This window comes from Heterocephalus glaber, unplaced genomic scaffold (genome assembly GCF_053883595.1).
Source record: "Heterocephalus glaber isolate CG9 unplaced genomic scaffold, H.glaber_assembly_v1.0 deba00000470, whole genome shotgun sequence".
Classification (NCBI taxonomy): Eukaryota; Metazoa; Chordata; class Mammalia; order Rodentia; family Bathyergidae; genus Heterocephalus; species Heterocephalus glaber.
The window spans coordinates 28047231-28068872 of record NW_028258145.1 but is presented as its reverse complement, the minus strand read 5'-3'; the positions used below and the strand labels follow the sequence as shown (position 1 = coordinate 28068872).

The 21642-nt window shown below is 39.2% G+C and overlaps 1 protein-coding gene across 2 annotated transcripts in view; it reads left to right on the top strand.

The window, feature by feature from the left end:
- Sema4f (ssemaphorin 4F) overlaps positions 1-19124 on the top strand; it is a 170699-nt gene extending 151575 nt beyond the window's left edge. Inside the window, exons 15-16 of one of the 2 annotated variants that reach the window (XR_015447678.1) lie at positions 11021-11180; positions 19038-19124. Coding sequence is in view for 1 of the 2 variants with exons in the window: in XM_087202139.1 (XP_087058265.1) it covers positions 11021-11068 (48 nt within the window). In the remaining variant the exon portion in view is untranslated. Of the gene's footprint in view, positions 1-11020; positions 12635-19037 lie in introns of those variants that run through there. The other variant, XM_087202139.1, reaches the window with a different exon arrangement.
- Positions 19125-21642: the final 2518 nt, after the last annotated feature.

Sequence of the window (21642 nt, the reverse complement as noted above, 5' to 3'; positions counted from 1 at the left end):
TGCTTTAGGTATGAGCAGGGATAGGCTAGGTCTAACTTTCTGCTCTCTGCACCATCTCTAGTGATATGTCTTTATTCCTGTCCACTTGGCTCCCTGTCTTTTCTCAGCAGATGGTTGTGGGGAATGGAGATGGTTGGATACCAAATGTGCTGAAAGCCTAGGCTGGCTCTGAGGCACTTCTGCCCTCCACCCCCAGCTGGATTGGTGGCTCAGCATCCCTGATTCCTTTTTCCTGAGACCCCAGCCAGCTAGTGACCCCCAAGGACTCTGCTCCTTCAGCAGGAGTTCAGTTCCCCTGTGACAGAGGCTCAGGGAATCCCCTTGAGATGTGCTGTTGCCACTGTCTGACTCAGAAGGGCCAAGAGCCAGCGCAGGCACAAGAGGTCAAGCTTGGGGCTGGCAGGGTGTTGCCGCTTAGACCTCCTCGATTCTCCTCTTACCCATAGAGGCAGGCAGGATCCAGCCTACTTATTCCTACTAATACAGGAAGTGACAGGACACATCAGAGGACCAACCCAGAGAGGAGGCCAGAAATCCCACTGCCCGAAGTTTCTCCCCTCCAAGTCTGGAGGAGCCACTCCAACAGCTGCTCTCCCTCTGATGACCTCAGCAGTCCAGGCTTGTGTAAGTTCCCTGGGCTCCTGCCCACACTCACGCCCCTTGCAGCCTGGTGGGGCCCTGACTCATTCCCATGTGATTGGGCAACCAGCTTTTGCAGACTGACCTTGGGAAGAGGAGCTGTGAGGCCGGCTTAGAGCTAACTGGGAATAGCTCCACAGTGTTCATGCTGGCCTCAAGAGGCACTGGACGTGTTTTATTCTTCTTGTCCCTACCCTGCCTCATCCTCTGGGGCCCACAGCCTCTATGTTGCTCTCATTTTCCAGTGGCAGATCTTCTACCCAGGTGTCTCTACAGGGGAAAGGCTCTATGCTGAAGATCATCTGTCCAGTTCCTCTCTTCTCATCTCCTGTATAAGACTGCATGATCCCAGTTCTCCCCAAGAAGCCCTGCAGGACCCACATCTTCTAGTGCCTCCAGCCATCTTTGTATACCTTGACCTTTCTGCATATCCCATGTCTCCACTATGTCTGGCCTTCATGCCCCACCCCCCACCCCCTGCTCAATTTTTGGAGTCCTACTAGTTTCCTTCTCAGGAAGTTTTAAGGTTGGAAAGGCACTGATAAACTAGGTCACTGTTCTTGGAGAACAAAATTGTTGTTTATTATTTTCTTTCTGAGTAGTATCTGCATTCTGTAATTGTAGGAGGAGATGATTAAGTTTTACAGAGGTAGGATTTCAGACATGACCTGTAGGCAGTGGGAGAAAAGTTTACAGTTAAGAGGAAACTTTCTGTTCACCGTCAAATCATGTTTTGTGGAGAGGGGATTACCCAGGTTGCCTAAGATTGACTCTTTCCCTGGCCCCCATCTCTCCAAGCTTCTAAAATCCTGAGTCTTGGCAATGTATGTTTTAAAATTGGGTCCTATTGCAGCATTGCCTAATGTGTTTGGGGCCTGGTAAAATTTTCAGTTTCTCCATTTACTGAAATTGGTATATCTTGGACTCTTATTCGCTACTCAAAAGTTCTCAGTATAATTTTTTAACAGATTATAGGTGAGAACAAAAAGGAGAAAAGCAAAAATTTTCTGTAGACATAGACTCTTTTTTTTTTTGACACTGAGCTAAATCCCCGGTGCAAGCATAGACTTTTAACTTGAAATCAACCAATAAACCAGGCATGGTGGCACACACCTCTAATTCCAGCACTTGGGAGGCTGAGGCAGGGGGATCACTACAAGTTGAAGGCCTCCTGGGGTATATAGTGAGCTCAAGGGAAGCTTGAACTACCTAGTGAGACCCTGTCTCAAAAAAAAAAAAAAAATCAACCAAGAAAAGGTTAGAAAATACCTTATATGGGGCCAGGGATTTAGCTCAGTGGTTTCGGCGCCTGCTGCACAAGCGCAAGAACCCGAGTTCAATCCCTGGTACAAAAAAAAAAAAAAAAAGGAAATACCTTATATGAATATACAGTATATATAAATGATACAAGCGATCTTGGTAAACTTTTATAAATGCATTTGATTACTCTGTGGTAAGCTGTGAATGCAATGCACATACAGACAGAAAAATTAGGAAATGGAATACTACTCAGCCAGTCATAAAGAAGGGTAAATTTGAGTCATTTGTAGGAAAATGGATGGATCTTGAGACCGTAATACTAAGTGAAATAAATCAGACACAGGTTAAATATTGCATGGTTTCTCTAATATGAAACTTCCAACATATAAATAATTTAAAAAGCAAAATAAAAGAGAAATGGTAAGAAATAGGAGGGTAGATTGTGGCGATGGGAAGGGGAACTGAGAAAAGAGAGAGGAGGGCAAGAGGGGAAGGGGGAGTAAAAAATGATCATACTGTGATATGTGTATGCACCAGTTCCCCAAGGTAAATGTATCTCAAACATGTACAAAAGAAAGGAAGGAAGGAAGGAAGGGAGGGAGGGAGGAAGGAAGGCAGGGAAGGAATGAAGGAAGAAGAACAAAAGAAAAACTAGGAATACTGTTCTGGGCTGGTTGATTCATACATGCTAATAATCTGAACACCTACACCTAACCATATTGCACTAGAAAAGCTAAAGGATTACAAATATGTAATTTTTATGACTGTTCTGCTTCTATTTTACTTGGGGGGAAGTTGGGATTTTGCCAAAGGGTGAGTTAAACTGCAAGATCCTTGAATATGATGTGAATTCAGGGCTACGGCTGGGCTGCCTGAGAAGGCAGCAGGAGGTCCAGCACCTGCATGCAACAGTGTCCCGAATCCCTGCCAGGGTTGCAGCTCAGCCTGTGCATCAGCTGTCAGTTTGCATTTTTGGCAACATTTGTGATCCAATGATCAGAAAGTCATGGAATACTACAAAGGCACACATGAGCCTGACAATTGGTTAGCTTACATCGTGGGGTTGACAGTTGTGCAGTTGCAGTGCCTGGTATATTTTCTGGGCAAGTTTTGATGTTTGAATTGGAATGTTAGAGGAGGTTAAGAGTAGAGCTGTGTGGGCCGGTGATTTAGCTCAGTGGTTCTGCCGCCTGACTCGCAGGCACAAGGTCCCAAGTTCAATCCCTGGTACAAAAAAAAAAAAAAAAAGAAAAAGAATAGAGCTGTGTAGGAAAATTTCTTTTTTATATATTCTCCATATACTTCACTTATGACACCAAGTGGTGTCCTGTAATTTAATTCAATTCTGACAAGATCTGGAGTAGGTGAAGACTCCATGGGTTAAGGACTCAGTCCCATCAGACTGCCCCTACTTCAGACAACCAATCAAAAGTAGTGTGTCCCTTTACTGATACTTTTGGCTTAGCTTCAAATTGGGGTTCCCCTACTTCAGGTTTGGTAATATGCTATTACAAGTTACAAAACTTGGGCAAGACTTACATTTATTGGTTTATTATAAAGGGCAAGATAAGGGATAGATGAACAACCAGATGAAGAGGTACCCAGGGTAAGGTCTAGAAAGGTACTGAGTACAGAAGTTTCTGTCTCTGTAGACTTGGGGGTGCTCTATTGTGCTGGTGTGTGGATGTGTTCACCAACCCAGCAGCTCTCCAAACCCTGTATTTTAGGGATTTTATGGTGTCTTCAGCAGATAGGCATGTTTGATTATTAACTCAATCTCTAGCTCCTCTTCTCCTCTTAGAAGATGAGGTAGGGTGGGGCTGAAAGTTTAAACTTCTAATTATGGCTTGTTCTTTGTCATGATAAGCTCCCATCTTGAAGCTAACCAGGGTTGTGTTTAGGGCTACTTCATTGGAACAACAGACATACATATCACACAGGAAATTCCTAGAGATACAGTGCATGGCTTCCATTCTAGGTAGCTCATAGTCTAAGATAGCTGCTGCTAAAATGTATGTGCTAAGTGGGAAGCAGGAGGAAGAACAAAAAAAGAGTACAAGAATACAATCTCCAAAAAAAAAAAAAGAATGCAATCTCCAGCTGTCTAAGGATTTTTTTCTGTGCACTGTCCCCTTACCCAACCCCCACCAGCATCTACTCACATTTCCATAGCTAAAACAACATCACATGGCCACACAATTTTAAGAGAGGCTGAAAATGTAGTCACTTCTAATAAAATTGGGGTTGTGTCACTCAGGAAGTAGAGAAGTGTAGTACTGGTTGGGTAGTCAACCAGTAGTTGTTGTCTATTTATGTCCAATATTGGAAGGTTGTTTCAGACAGTCTAGATTGGATATTTTGCCCTATACTTTTTTTTGGTACCAGAGATCAAACTCTGGACCTTGCACTTGAGAGGCAGGCACGGTGCCACTGAGCTAAATCCCTGGCTCTAGATTGGATATTTTGATATGCTGAGGATTTTGAAGATGCTGAGTTGAAAAGTGTGAGTGTATACACAAAGGCTACTGAAGAAATTAATTAGGTTTAGAAATTAATGCGGTTCTTCAGTACTTATAAGAATGCCTTTGATCACAGATTTGTTCTAATATGTTTAGTAAGCTTTAAAAACAATGGCTGAGAGGACTTCTGGTTTAAAAATGCATCTGATTAACAGCCTGTGACACAGTATCTCTGGACTTTTCAGTAAAGTCTCTGGAAAGCCATGGCAAGGAATGCTGGGAAGAAGCTTATAATCACCTTGAAAACTAAATTTAATGGAAAGCATATACCCAGAAATTCAGAGACATATTTAATAGAAAAGGGAATATATGACAAACCTTCCCCTCATTTTGGCTCACAAAATAGAACATACCTGAAAAGCCATACCCTTCAGACTTGCCCACTAGTTGTCTTTTGACCCGAAGACCCAACTGTCCTCCTACTGTGAGGTAATGGAGAGGGAGTCCTCTCTTCTTGCTATCTCTTTTTCATCTATTTAAAGACAGCAACAATTACCCAGAAGTTAACCAGTAGTAGGTAGTGGGGTGTTGTGTGTATCTGGAGATGACAGGGTGAGGGACTGGTGATAGTACTTACATCCCGGGTCATATAGTCTCTACAAGTAAAGAGCTGCCAGAGCGGGGATTGAGAGAAAGAACTCAGTTGGAACCACTCAGAACTCTTAGAGCTATAGCTTTTCTAGAATTGCTTTGGTTTCAAGTTTCAGGTGCAGAGTTTAAATAGATGAGCCCCACCAGAAGTCAGAACTGGGCTGGATGGACCTGAGAATGGAATTTGACCTTCACACAGATAGAAATGGAGTTAGGTGAAACCCATACACATTATCTGCTGTCAAAATACTGAGTTAGACAGCATTTGTCTTAAAAAAATGACAAAGACCATTGAGAGGCAGTACAGTATTGGTACTCTGGAGCCAGACTGTCTGAGTTCAAATCCTGACTCCAGCACTTACAGCTCTATGACCTTGGGCAAGTTACTTAACCACAATGTCTCAGCATTCACACCTGTAAAATAAGGTTAATAATGCTTCTTCACAGAGATGTAAGGATTACATGAGTTGATACACAAGAAATGCTTGGGACAGTCTATAGTAAGCACTCAATAAATGCAAGCTATATTATGATGATGAAGATTATAATTAAAGAGAAAAGCAGTTTAATATGGAACTTGTAAATAAATTATAGAAACAAGGGAAGGGAAACAGATTGAAGATTCAGAGGCCAAATATATTTTCAAAAATAATGTAAGCTGGGAGTGATGGCATATACCTATAATCCCAGCTCTCAGGAGGCTGAGGCGAGAAGGTTGCCATGAGTTCAAAGCTAGCTTGGGCTACCAAGTGAGTTCAAAGCCAGCCTGAACTACATAGTGAGCCCTTGTATCAACAAACAAACAAACAAACAAATACTATAGGCTTCAGATGAAAATTTTAGAAAGCTGTTTGATATACTCAGTGAATAAAAAAATGTTCTTATGAACTAGGACAGAAGCCCACAAAGAGATAAAAGAACTACATAACAAAAATGTAAAAGCATTAATAAAGAACATAACTGGTAACATAGAAGATGACAACAAGAGTATGTGAAAGGCAAGCTTGAAAAATTTTCCTAGAATGCAGAGGAAAAGGAAAAAATATGTAAGAGAATATAGACATAGAGAATAGAAAATTGAGACATAACTTATAAATAGTTGTAAATAACTCTAATAATTGAAGTATATAATAAATGGAACAGAAGTGAAAATTATGGAACAAAAGAATATTTTCAGACTGTTAGAAAGAGGTTTACATATTGATTAAAAATGATTTGCTCCATCCACACCAAATCAATGAAAAGAGAGTCATATTTAAACACAAAGAGGGCCAGGGATTTAGCTCAGTGGTTCTGCTGCTTGCCCCACAAGCTCAAGGACCCGAGTTTGATCCCTGGTACCTAAATAAATAAATAAATAAATAAATAAATAAAATAAACACAAAGTATTAAGGCTGGGCAGCAAGATTAAAAATGGGTCTGGTTGTATATATCTCCTGTGTTTGCAAAATGCTAAGAAGAGACAAAAGCATGATTATTGCCAATTATATTATTATCTACCTAGAAATTGCAACAGAAGCAGCAGAAAAATATGTCCAGAGTTAATGAGCAAGTTTAGTCTCACGACCAGTTTAAACTAATATACCAAAGCAACAGTTTTCTTATTTCCCAGCAATAAAATTTAGTGGGATGCTTGCCAATCCTGGAGGAGGCCGAGAAGCCCCTTTGATAGACTCATGGAGCTGGGTCACAAGGTCTGGAACCTGGGGCCCAGCAAGAGGGAAGCCTGGTGAGCCTGCTTCCCTTTACACTGAGACCCCAAACATCCCTGCACCTATGAGTGAGACTGCACCAGGAGTAAATAGGCCTCCAGAGGGATTGCAACTCAGCTTTAATTATTCAGTCTCTGAAACTGGGTTAAGGTGATCCCAGATCACATCGAAGAAATAACACAAATCCTCTCTAGAAAAAGGCATAATTAAAGGTTTAACTCCCCAGGAAGATACAACAATACTAAAAATGTATGCCCATAGTATTATAAAATATTAAGCTGGATAATAATAAACTACTATATAAAGCAACTTGTATGATACAGATAAAACTGCCTAGGAGATATGTATTTTGAAAAGATAAATGTATAAAATTATACATTTGTAATATGCTAACACATTACAATAAATAATGTAGCATGTGATGTATTAAATATATTGAGGTTATATGTATGTAAATAAGATTAAAGATAAATAGGGGATAAATTATTCCCAGTGGCAATATGTAGGTTAATTATAAAACTATCATAATTAAGACTGCATGGTATTGGGTTAAAGATGAATGTATTTACCAGATGCTAAGAACAGTAAACAGATAAGAGGACCATTTTTTTCTGTCAAAGGTGACAGGGCAGAAGGGAAGTCTTGCCAATAAATGTACTGGGATATTTAAATGCCCATTTGGAAAAAGATAGAACTTGATATATTTCTTTTATAAGATTTTATACACATAAAAGAATATATATAATATATTGGCATATTATAAAACATAGTGACTGTGTTTGTCAACTTTCTATCACTGTGACAAAATATCTGTACTAATCAATTTAAAAGAAGAAAAGTTTATTTTGGTGCAGGATTTCAGTCCATGCTTGCTTGCCCTGTAGTTTTGGGCTTGTGGAACATTTACATAAGACATCATGGTGAAAACACATAGCAGAGAAGGATGCTAACCTCATGGTGGTAGGAAGCAAAGAGAGAGATAGGAAGATGCTATCAGGAAAGGGGTCCCCATATTCTCTCCCAGTGCGCACTCTAAATGACCTAACTTCCTGTGACTGGGCCTCACCTCCTAAAGGCTCCACTGTTTTCCAATAGTGCCAAGCTGAGGACCAAGCCTTTAGCATGTGGGGCTTTTGTGGACATTTCACATCCTTTGTAGCAGTGACAAATTTGTGAGACCACTGCCTAGTTTATAAACTAGAACATTATCCATTTTATTGATGACATATACATATCCCACTCTCCCTCCTCATGTCCTCATACCAATAGGGAAACCCTATCTCACTTTTGTATTTATTATTCTTTTGTTTTTTCTCCATCTTAATGTCAGAGTGATGTTCATCTAGCTGAAGATTAAATCTGATAATTATCAGTTTTGTCTCATGATTAATAATAAGAGTGAAAAAATGATTTGACGACTAACCATATTATGTTTTAAGTGATTTTTGAACTTTAAAACTTTTTATACATTTGAAATTAATGCATTGACAAATATGGTAGCTCACTTTTATATAACTGGCACCTGATGATAGAATTAAAATTGACCTGAAAAGGACACCAAAATATATTTTACATAAATTAATTAACATATATATATATTTAACTTATGGAGAACTTGAGCTGTTGGCCATAAATTTGTGGATTTGATGTTGTAGTGATTGCTCTCTTACTTTTACTGGGAAAAATTAACACTAAATGATCATACTAGTTTGCCAAAAGAATTCTTTGTTGTTGCTGACAAAAATAGAGAGGATTATTAAGAGGAAGAATCAAGAAAATGGATCCTTTGGAAGAAATATGAGAGAGGAAAGCCAATCTTTAGTGGTAGCATATGAGACATAACCAACTTTAAGAAGGCACAAGTGAGTCCAGACAGCATAAAAATTCCTATATCTATGTGAAAGTACCGGATATGAGGATATTTCATGCTCTTGTGAGTTACTTTCCATGGGAATTTATAGGCATGGCATATGTGAAGTAACCCCAGAGTCACAGAAAACCTAATGGCTACAACATCACCAATGAACCATTGAGAGAAAAATGGATCTGCTCTGGTAAAGGCAGGGTATATGAAAGAGAAAGAGGAATCCAAGTTGTTCCTATAACCATACTTCTTTCTTAAACTACCAATTTCTATTTTTATACAAGAATTACCCTAATGTCTTATAAACATGTCATAGTATATCTCTGTATATTAAAAAAAAAGCAAACAGATCTTCATTAGTCACTCTTCATCCCATTGGTGTATGTCATAATTTGGATCTTCACTGTGCCCCAAAAGCCTATGTGTTAAAGGTTTTGTCCCCAGTGAGGGCATTATCAGGAGGTGATAGAACCTTGAGAAAATGGGGCCTAGTGGAATGAAGTTAGATACTGGGACCCCAGCCCCCCTCCTAGCTCTCTTCTCAGCTTTCTAGTCTCTATGCCATATACTCTGCCATGATGTTCTGCCTCACCAAATGCACAAAAGCACTGGATCCACCTGATCATGGACTGAAATTTTGGTTTCTGAAACCTGAGAAACTGTGAGCCAAAATAAAACTTTCCTCCAAGATAGCCTCTTTAATAAATGGTGTTGGAAAAACTGGATTTCAACCTGCCAAAGATTAAAACTAGACCCATATCTATCACCAAGCACTAAACTAAGATCGAAGTGGATTAAAGATCTAAATATTAAAACAGAAACACTAAACTTGCTGGAAGATAAGTTAGATAGAACTCTTGAAGACATTGGCATAAGAAAAGACTTTATGAACAAAACCTCAGTAGCATGGAAGCTAGCACAAAGAATCAACAACTGGGATCTCATCTTATTAAAAAGCTTCTGCACTGCAAGAGAAACCACCAACAGAGCTAAGAGACAACCTACAATCTGGAAAAAAATTTTTAGCAGCTGTGCCTCAGACAAAGGACTACTATCTAGAATATATAAAGAACTTAAAAAAGTTTAAAGACCCAATTCAAAAATGAGCATCTGAAGTGAACAGACATTTCTCAGACAAAGAAGTAAAAGCAGCAAATAAACATGAAAAATTGTTCAGCATCACTGGTCATTCGAGAGATGCAGATGAAAACAACACTGAGACTCCACCTCACCCCAGAAAGAATGGCTGCTATCAAGAAATCAACCAATAACAAATGTTGGTGGGGGTGTGGGGAGAAAGGAATGCTTCCCCATTGTTGGTGGGAGTGCAGACTGGTGCAACCACTGTGGAAGCCAATATGGAGAACCTCAAAAATATAGGACTAGAGGTCCCATTTGACCCAGCTATTCCCCTGCTGGGTATCTTCCCCAGAGAATTAAAAGAATCATAGCACAGCGATATATGTGCACCCATGTTCATAGCGGCACAGTTTGTAATAGCTAAAGCTTGGAAGCAGCCCAAGTGCCCATCAACTGGAAACTGGATAAAGATGTGGTTTTTTTAATAAAATGGAGTACCACTCAGCCATAAAGAATGAGAAACTAGAGACATTTATAGCTAAATGGATGCATATTGAGGCCATACTCTCAAGTGAAATAAATAGGACACACGTGTAAATACCGAATAGTTTCTCTAGTGTGAGAAACTGAAAGTGTAAATAAGGGTTAAAATGATTAAAAGGAATAATTGATAATTTGAAATAGGAAGAAAAGGTCCAAAGGGGTAGGGGAAATGGGAGGGGAAGGGGAAGGGAAAGGAAAAATTATGAGAAAAGAAAAAAAAATGGAAATGATGTCTAGGTAAATAGGGAAGGGTGGAGCTGGTGAAGGGTGCACAGGTAATGAGGAAAAAATAAGAACCAAGATACATCATGTACAGGTACAAGCACCCAATGATAAATGTAAATGTAAAAAAAATGTAAATGTATTGTATACCTAAAATGTACCAATAAAAGAATTCAAGAAAAAAAAATAAAACTTTCCTCCTTATGGGGTGATTATCACAATGATAGCAAGCTGACTAATGCATATTCTATTTGTTCAAAACACTTATTTCCTGGAATGTTCTTATGTTTGAATTTGCTCCCCTATTTGGAAATATGCTCCATGAGGGCCATATCTTGCCTTTCTTCTTCACTGACACTTTGTTCTAGGATTGTATTTGGCTCATTGTTGGGGCTCAGTAAATAGTTAATTGAATGCAAGAAGTTGAGTGGCCCAGGTAAAAATAGATTTCTTTTCATGGTAATTATAGGTTTCAAGGACAGCACAATGAATGGGCTGAACTCTGATCCTAGGAATAATAGGAAAAGCAATTCCATAATTTAGGGATGATAAACACATGGGATACACTCTGCCATGTTTCTGTTTTCCAGACAGACAGCTCTTTACTGCAGAGTGGTTACTGCTTCCCTAAATATTGAATCCAAAGCATAAATGGAAAGATGAGATTTTTACATGGAAAGAGATTCTGGAGATCATATCAGTATGGAAGGTCAAGGTTCTTCTGTGTCGCCTGACAATCAGCTCTAAAGTGTGAGTATAAAAAAGGAGGAACAGTTGCATGGGTTTAGTTTTTTCTTTTCTAAACAAACCAAATGGCACTATAGTTTAATCACTTCCTGGACTGATCAAATGAGCCAACCGGAGAGCTTAGCATTTAGCTGATGGATGCTAACACCCAGCCAAGGGAAACTGCCTGGTGACATCTACAAGCACAGAGCAAAGGTGTGGCCCATTGGCTATAACTCTGATGATTGGGAGCTAGGACTCCCCTTTTCAGAGAGCTGCTGGCTCCGGGCATGATACTGAGAATGAATGGAAAGCATAGATGAGGCCAAGAAAGAGACAACTACAGTTTGGATATTTTTATATAGGGAAGGAGGCAAAGAGGACGGGGGCAGCAGCTGGGATGTTGCCTTTTCATTAATGTGTGGGTAGAGCCAATATTTAGTTTGTGAAGCTGGGGCTTCCTATAGCTAGCATAAAATCAACCAGCCAGAAGAGTCAATAAGTGTCAATAAAGCCTACAATAGTCTTCATGGAAATAAATGCCAGGAAACAGAGTCCTGCCCTTGGTTCTGCTTCCTCTCTGACTATAAACCCAGAGCACTGCTCTATATCATGCAATTGGCATTAGAATTGCCTCAGAAATGATTGCTCCTGGTTGGGGCAGAATTCTGAAAAAGATTTCTGCCCAGTGCAAGTGATGTGAAGTAACTCTGAAAAATTTTTACCAAGATAGTTAACACTTTCAAGCAAGCAAGCAAGAAAAAAAAATCATAGAGAGTAAAAACAAACTGTCAATATGCTTAGCCTCCCCATTCTTGTTCCTGCTCCTGACTTTGTAGTACAGTGATGGGCCCTAAGATGACCTGCCAAGAGAGGTTGAGCCAAGGGCATTTCTAGGTGTTGGTTGGACACTGCCCTTTCCCTCCAGAAAAAGGGGATTCATCTGAGGCAGGGACACATGAGATGAAGAGGGAGGACTTTGTTCTTCTGAAGGTGGCATTAGATTCACAAAGAAAATGAAGGGTAGATCAAGGTGAAATTCAAAGAGGCATGTGGTTGCTCAAAGGAATCCATGTAGAAAATGAATTGCTTTTTGGAATGCAGTGGAATGGGAATAGCTCTTTCTAGGTGTAGTCTTCTTACCTGGATCATTTCCCCACTTTTCGCCCCTTCTCATTCCTCATTGCCCTTCAGTACCTCAGGTATTCTTATTTAAGAAGTCATCTCCTGTCCCTAATTCTCTCTCTGCCCATTACATCATCTTTTTTCACACCCAAGCTGCTTGGGCTACATTGTTTATAATGGCCACTGTTTCCATCTTGGTTTCCAGACAACGTACAAGGCAATTTATAGACATGACTACCTCAAGTCCTTCCAACAATATAAACAGTACCTCAGCAAGCTTGCTGTTATTTGCCGCATGTTAGAAAGTTCAAAGTTGTTAGTTTTCTTGAGATCAAAATTTTGTGATGAAGTTAAGATTCAAACATAATAGTGTCTGCTCTTAACTTCTATTCTATCATTTTCCAAAGTTTGTTATTTAGAAGAATTCCATGCTATTTAAATAGTAATCCCATAAGAGAATAAGGAAAATTTATACTTCAGAAAAACATTATGTATTTGGTAATGTTATGATGAAAAGAATCTGCCTCTAAATATGGTGTGTGGTACCTTGAACTACCAGTATTTCCTGATGGGGGTGCTGTTAGCCTTTTAGTCAGAGTCTGTACACTGCAGAACGTTTAGTATCCCTGGTGCTTGCCAGCTAAATGCCAGTGGGGTCCTCAGTCACTACATAATTAAAAATCCCCTGTATTTAAATGTGCCCTGAGGATATGGATGTTATTACCATTGGGTGGAGACAACTAATCCTAGACAGCAATTATCATGAAGTCAGGGACCATGTTTTTCCTACTCGTGATTGCAGCCCTAGAACCTGGCTTATTGTAGGTCTTTAGTAGATATTGAGAAATCATCTAATGGATAAATGTGAGATGATTGATAGATGGACAGCATTTCACCATCATGTTGGATGTTATCTGGCCTGATCTCATTACGCATCCTGTCTATATAATCTCAACATATTATCTGCGATATTATTTAATGTTCATTATATATTAGAAACATGAATCAAACTTTGATCATTTCTTGGATCAATAAGTCAGACTACTTTAATCCACACATGATGTTTTCTAGCTCATGAACCTCTATTGCTGTCACATCTGTACATCCTAAATTACAACAGGGTTTCATTTTTAAATGTTTGAGTCAGGGTACAATACTGCCTATTGATAGATGCCAATCACCCATCCTCTCCTTCTGTACTGCATGTGATTCTCTATCATGAAGTGGTTGTTGTTTTTGTTTTTTGAGACAGGGTTTTGCTCTATGGTTCAGGCTGGTCTTGAACTCCCTATGTAGCCTAGGCTGGCAATACTCCTGCCTCAGCCTCCAAAGTGCTGGGATTACAGGCCTATGCCATCACGCCCTGCTCTTTCATGAAGTTTGAGGGGCCTGTTGTCCTTTCATTCTTTTCATTCCTAATGGTGGGGCCCCCATCTCTTTGCTTCTTCAGACTGTCTGCTTTGTCATATTGGCCTCTTCAGGAAATTCCCTTTTTCATATCTGAAATGCAATCTCAACATAAAAATGGGTATGGATCCCTGGTGGCCATTCATGTGACCATTGTTTGCAATAGTTCATTTTCTAATCTGAATGAAGAAGATACCAGGATATAGGCGAGTCAGCCCCTGTTGAAATTTCCTCTGGCTATTTCTTTGTCTCCTCAAAATCTGTTCTTTTCATTTTCTCACCCTCTCATTGTTTTCTGTGTCTCTGAGACATAGGAATAGACATTTATCAAAGGGAGGGGGAATTGTAAAGGCCCCAGAGCTACCCAGTGGAGAGGAACAGGCCTTGGAGGAGCTGACCCTACCAGAGAGGCCATAGTGGAACATAAAGCTGCAAGAAAACTGAGGTTGCAGCCATAATGGGGCAAGATCCAGGCAAGCTATTGGCCAAAAGTGAGTCCAATGGGAATAAAGCACAATGAGGGAAGAGAGAGGAGGAATGGACTTGGAAATACAGGCACAAAGCCATCCATAGAGGCTGTCCTGGTTAATAACGCCTGTCTATGCAAGCAGTATAGCTTGGGAAGGCTTTAAGAAGGAGGTGGGACTGGATTTGGGGCTTTAAGAAAGCGTAGGATTTGCAAGGTTAAAGAAGAGTATGACAAGCCACTTCTGATTGGGTGAGATTACACTCAGTGATTTATATCCAAACTGGACTTTTCTGAAATCACTTATGTGCTGATTGGTCCAGCCGTCAGGCTGAGATGCTGGCTCACAAGAGCAGTTGAGGTAACTTCCTGCAGAGGCATCACCAGGTGCTTAATTTATACTTTATACATTTTTTTCTTGTTCTAAACAAATTGGCAAAACCTAATTCAGCAAGATGACCCCAAGTGCAAGCTCTCTCTCTAAAGGAGTTGAAAACGTGTATACATATGATGTTCACAAACTTAAATTATGCTTTGAATAAAGAGAGACTATATATGTATATAAGGAATTTCATGGCCAAATGTTAAACAAGAGAAGGGTTTAATAGCAAAGTTCTTGCCCTTGGGAGTCCTGAGAGTCCCGAACTCAAGTATTTACCAGAAAATTATTGCAACAGGACAACAGTGATGCAAGAGGAAATAGTGGAGACTATGGCTAAGGGGGAGAGCACATGCTTCACTGAAAGAGGACAGTGGCTAGTCTTTCTCTTGCTTTGCATCCAAGCAAAAATAAAGAGTCCACTGTTAACAATTTTCTGGTTTGTAAAGTTAAGAGGAAAATTCCTTAGGCCAATTATGTCAAGTTAAATTTGAAAAGAAAAAAAAAAAACAAAGCAAAACATGTTTTGCTCAATCTGGTAGGTTCTAAGAACACTAGCCAAGAATGTGATCAGATAGCATTTATAGGAAAATGGAAGAGAGAAATACCAAACAATTGACAATAACCTCATCAACTAACCAATTGGTTGCAGCTTAATAGTTACTTATTTACAACTTAGTTAACTGTTTACAAGTTGTTACAGCTTTGCAAACCATCAAAGCTCAGTTACTGTGATTCTTTGGTCTATTGGGCCCAGTACAGGTGCTCATCTGAAATCCATAGTCTCTCCCCAGAAGAGCCTCCCACGCTTTCTGTTCTTACTCTCATCTGATGAAGTCTTGACCAAAACCTAGAGCATCAGTGCTAATCTCAGTCTCCATTATCCTGAGTTTCCAGTCCTGATACAATATTTATAGGTTACACTGTACTTGTGATCAGGCACTTGAATTCTTATCATTGGAGCTGAAAAAACCATTTAGTGTTTAGCAGATGGCTGCAGTGGACATTTAAGAATTTTCAAGATTACAGTGCCCCAGGGAGACTGCTCTTACCTATTAAGAGATAATACTGGGCTGGCAATTTAGCTCGGTGGTTTCACCACCTGCTGCGCAAGCGCAAGGACTCAAGTTCAATCCCTGGTACCAAAAAAAAAAAAAAAAAAAAAAAAAAGAGATAATACTAAGAATTTGGAGCATACTCTTTAGCTCAGGAACCCATGAACCACACCAACCATAATCAAATGATAGAAAATGAGACAAATGAAGGACCTATCAATTTTAACCACATAACCTGTTTGTAATTTTCTTGTGAGTCTCTACAATACCCAATGTACTTACTCTTATGCACCAAGTACTAGCAATTGTACAAAGTCTTCCTTATTTAGCTAGTAAGTAATCTAGCATACCACAACTAAGTAAAATTAAAACAAGGATAATAAGTGTTTAGAAGGGTCCAAAAATTTCATCACAGCATTATCAAATAAGGAAAATACAGAGGAAAGAGTGCGTCTTGTTCTGATGTCTTGACAAAAGCTGACCATATCCTCTGGTCTCCTGGGTTACTCTAAAGTCTCTATCAGGCGCACCACTCCAGGAGTCCATGGTGGTGGGGATCCCCTTAAGTTGTAAGATATAGAGCCAGAGTTTGAGGGTCCAAAGCTTTACCAAGGAGTAAATAGTGAGAAGAACTTGATATAGCCTCTTCCAATGGGATTGAAGAACTTCATTTCTAGTAGATTTAGTCTTCAGATTTTAGGTCATGAAAGGTCTGGTTGTCATCAGTTGATAGGTCACAAAGAAGTTTCTTTATCTGGTAAAAATATCCCTTAGCATAGTATATTAAAGCCATGAGGGATTTAGTCATCAGAATTTAGAAGAATAGGAGATACATAAAATTCTGTTATTAAGGACATAGACCTTGCAGTAATTTAAAAGCAATGGTAGTACCTTTGGCCAAGACAATCCAACTGACCTTGCCAGTTTCAGTTTCAATGTGCCATCTAGTTTTTCAACATTTCCAGAATGCTGAGGATGATAGGGACAATAGCAATGCCACTTTATTTGTAATATCTGAACTATTTCATTTATTTATTTTATTTATTGTACATTATTTGTAGTACATAATTATTACATTCACAGTGAGGAGTTAGTACATGTACATTACATTTCTTAATTTTTTACCCCCCTCCCTTGAACTGCTTTATAAATTGCACAATAAAACAAGTTCCTCTGAGGCTGGAGAATTGCTCCAGAGTTGCTCCATAAGGAAAATACATTTTCTAATAACTTTTAAACTACTGTTATGATATTGGCATAACTTCACAGGAAGTTTCCATATATTAGAGAGTGTAGACCATTTCAAGAATGTATGTATGCTGGGTGTGGTGATACATGCTTGTAATCTCAATTACTTGGGAGGATGAGGCAGGAAGATCACAGGTTTGGGGGATTAGACTGAATCAATCTTCGGAGTTCATTCGAACTGCACATGTCAATCTCATCCCTGATGATATAGCATGAAACTATCAAGGCATTACCCTAATATTCAATCATTTCCTGCTTGGCCTGAAATTGGATTAACAATTTTATAAATAATCAGTCTCTCAGTGGTTCCACCACCTGCTTTGCAAGCGCAAAGCCCCAAATTGGATCTCTGGTACCACCCCCCCCCCCCAAACAAAATCAGTCTCTCTACTAGTGTTGTAGAATTCTTATCCTGTCCAATGATGAGATCTCAAAGAGATTTAAAAAAAAATCTGTACTTGTCAGAATCCTTTCCTTGAGTCTTCTTGGAGATGAAATACTTTAGGACAAAGCAAGCATTTAGCCATCCATGACCTGATGAGATTGGAAATGGCCATGATTAAAGATTTGATGGGAGTTTGCCAAATACAGAAACAACTGACAAGAAAGTTGTTTCCTTTTTTTTTGCATATAATCTTTTAATGTAACTAGAATTATGATTGACAATATTATCAGGACTATCAGATTTCTATGAATTTCATAGAATTTAAAACACTAACACTTCATATAAATAATGAAAATGCTATAGCATCACTTCTTTGACAATGTTCCCAATTTACTTAAAAATTTTACATGTTAACATGAAAATTACATGACTTCATATTGTCCTTTCAATGCTTCGGGGGTCTTCTGGAATATCTCAAAATCAGAGATCAAAAGAACTTAGAATTTGAATTTGGAAAATTTGTCAGAAATAAAATTTCAGTACTCTTGAGTAAAATAAGATTACACCAGACTTGAAAGGCTGAGGTGAAAGGACTGAGGGATAAAGAGTTTGAGGCTACCTGGGCAACATAAGAGACCTCATCCCTTAAAAAAAAAGAAAATCACAGGTCACTGCAAAATAGTTATTTACCTAACCAAAATGACAAAACATTTCAGAGGCAAATATAGAAAGTCACATAATCATAGGGAAAAAAACTCAGCTCTTTAACAGAGAGGACTCAGGCTTCCTAAGTAATCAAAAGTCCTAATAAAGCTTTATTTCCTAGTAAGAGCAGATTAATTTTCCAAGAAAATGATTTTTTACATAGAAAACAAAATTATGTTTTTCCACAGTTATAGCTTTGATATTAGTGCTCAATCCTTTGAAAACTTTATGAATAGTTCTATTTAAATTCTAGCCAGCTTGATCACATAAAATTCCTTTCAAAAGGTTCCGCTCACAAATATTCTATAACCTTCTTATATCCCTTCAATTATGTGTCCTATTCATTTCCTCTCTCATTTTAGAATAAGCAGTCACTTTGGGCCAAAAATTACTGGTCTTCCCTAAAAAGAAGACATCTTTCACACTTGATAGCTTTATAGCTTTACCCACCCAAACTCTTTCTTTGCATGAGTTAGTTCTAGTTTTAGTGTTACTATGTTACTATCTCTGTCATATATATATCAGAAGCCCTAATTTCTAGTGCCAACCTAGGAAGTGAGCAATTTTGAACTATTTTATACTAGTGTTTGGTAGATGAGTACCATTTCAGGACCTCTATAAACATATTTTCTCACACTTCTCATGTTTATCAACAGGCCCAAATATACCTTCCTTCCCTACACCACATCACAGGATGTTCCACTTGCTGAAATCATTCATGGCCAGATACTGAACTGTGAGACCAGAACCATGTTTAATATGAAGTAAGGCAACAAAAAATAGCTGACATTGGGCTGGGCATTTAGTTCAGCGGTTCTGCTGCCTGCCTTGCAAGTGGAAGGTCCCGAGTTAGATCCCCAGTACCAAAAAAAAAAAAAAAAAAGATAATAAAAAAATAGCTGACATAAAACATAGCTGGTGTGAGAACCTCAATTCAATCATTCTTTATTTGCAGACACTAACACAGGTAATGGTGAAGGACAGCCTTCTTTTTTCTCACAGCACCTAACAGTTACTAGTTTTGTGTGTTTTCTTATTTATCCTGTGTATATGCATCTGTTTATCTTTCTTTCTTTTCTTTCTTTCTTTCTTTTATTTTTTTTTGAGACAGAATCTTGCTAGGTAGCCCAGACTGGCCTTGAACTCGTGGCTATCCTCCTGCCTCAGCCTCCAGAGACCTGGGATTACAGGTGTGTGCCACGTGCCGTGCCCGGATTTTCTACTGATATAGGGAGAAAAAAATGCCACTCCCAACCTGCTAGATGTCAGATACACTGAATTTGTGTTCCCTGAAATTGAAGAATGAATTCTAAGGAACAATGGAGGTTAAAAGTAGGAAAATTTGAAAGAGATAGCTCCTGAGAGACAGGAGGGGTCCTGAAAGTGGGTTGCCACAGAACTCAGTTTTCTGAGAGAGTTGTATAGGGCAAAATCACGAGGTGGGTACAATGTGGGTCAAACTATGGTTAACCAATAAGATTACAAGTATAAAGGGCCGGGGGTTTGGCTCAGTGGTTCCTCTGACTGCCTTGCAAGCACAGGGTCCTGAGTTCAATCCCCAGTACCAAAAAAGCCCAAACAAACAAAATTGCGAGACAAGTATAGCTGCTTAGCTAACATTGATCCAGTAGTAGTAAGGGCATATGGATGACATCATTAACTTTGGTTGATAATCTGTAGTTTTAGTCTTGTCTTTAGTCTTAGTCTTAGTGGGTGGGAAAGGATAGTCCATCCCTAATGAGATGATGGTTTATTTATATGGGAAATCTCAAAAGGGTGGTACCAATAATCTCAAGCTTTCAATTTGTCCCTTAGGGAAGTATGTGAATCTGGCCATTGTGACTTTAATCTTCTTCTTTTTTGGTACCAGGGATGGAACTTGCACCTTGCGCTTCTGAGGCTAGTACCAAAACCACTGAGCTAAATCCCCGGCCCCTTTCTTTAGATGAGCCTCCAGCCATAGTTTTGATGCCTTCTCATCTTCTGCACTGACTCCTTCAAGAGTCTAGCCCTTTTAGACTGCCTATAATATTTCTTCATAACTTAGTTGCCTATGATACTATGACACTTCATGAAGGAGACATCTACCTAGCAGAATGTTACACATAGAAGGTAGTTAAATACCTGTGAAATGGCGCACATTGATTACCAGTCAACCAACTTGTCATTTTGTTACTCAATATTTTTTAACTGACCAAGACATGTCACATTTCACTGAAAGCCGTGAACAGTTATTTTCTCCTCAGAGCACTTTTTTGCTTTAAGTTTTTGGGACAGAGCTTCACTACATAGTTCAGGCTGACATCAAACTCCCTATGTAGCCCAGGCTGCCCTTGAACTTGTGGCCAGTGCTAGGATTACAGGCATGTCTACCTTGCCCGGCTTACCTGTTTAACAACACTTTTTAGGGCAGGGGATTTAGCTCAGTGGTTCTGCCACCTGCCTCACAAGTGCAAGGACCTGAGTTTGATCCCGGTAAAAAACAAACCACGTTTTAGTGGCCTACTCCAAACAACAAAGGTATTTGGGAAATCTCCCATTAATCAAAATTACATTTATCCTATAATAAGTTTTAACTTAGTAAAAATAACTCAAGTATTTCATAAATATATACCACTTAATTCTACAGACTGTACTCCAAGAACTTAAGTTACTGAAAAAGATTCCCTGAGCTGTGATAAGTTCATTTACCTAATTCACTTGTTTTAAAGTACGCTCTAATTGCTCATTAACAAAGTTAGCCACTGAAGGAGTTCAGGAAATACCACTCCAAAACACGTTGCTTTAAATTGAAGGCACTTGAAAGATACCAAAAAGCAGTTATCTGAGTTCCCATGGTTTCCTAGGATAATATCTGTCACTTGAATTTCTTGGCTACTTTTGAAGGTGAAACCCAAAGAATGCTTAAATAATTCTATTTTGGGGTGGTGGTTTTACAGGCATTAGAAGCAGAAGCAGGCCTATGCTGATCCAGTCCATCATCACTGGGAGATAAACTGAAAATCAGTTCTGTCTCATACCACAGACATTAGAATGAGATATTCCATTGTGGGTCCTGGCCCAACTCCGGAATCAGGATGGCTGGCGCAGTGTACCTACCAGAGGATCCTTTTTCAGTCTCAGAAACAGGCTGAGAATGTACCATTTATAGAAATCTCATCATGAAAATCCTTTAGCCCATACCTTAGGATAATGAGTTTTCAGATTTTTTTTTCAAAGTTCACAGCCAATCCTTCAATCTTAAATAGACTTAGAGCAATATTCATTCATACAGTTGAACTTCAGAACCAAATATGAGGCAGATGTATGTGACAGGTCATTATACCATCTCTGCTTTCTTGGGGATCACTCAGGCCCTGCCTGCATCTATTACTTTTAAACTGCAACATGCTCTGCTTCTCATCGTCTCAGCAGATGCCAAGAAAGGCCAGGTTCTATACCCAGCAGGAGCTGCCATGGCTTCCACACATGCCATGAACCTCAAAAAGCACTCCCCAAATTCCTGACTCATGAAGATTGTGAGTGGTAGAATGATTATTAGTGTAAGAGCCATTAAGTTTGAGGTGGTCTGTTAGGCGGAACAGATTCAAGTAGAGCTCAAAGTTTAGGCAGAGGCAGCTTTAGTGTCTATGCCTAGTTTGGTCTAATATCCTTATTTCTCTGCACTTGACTCTTCACTTACTAGCCACGTCCTTGCTATGCTTTCTGGATAAATT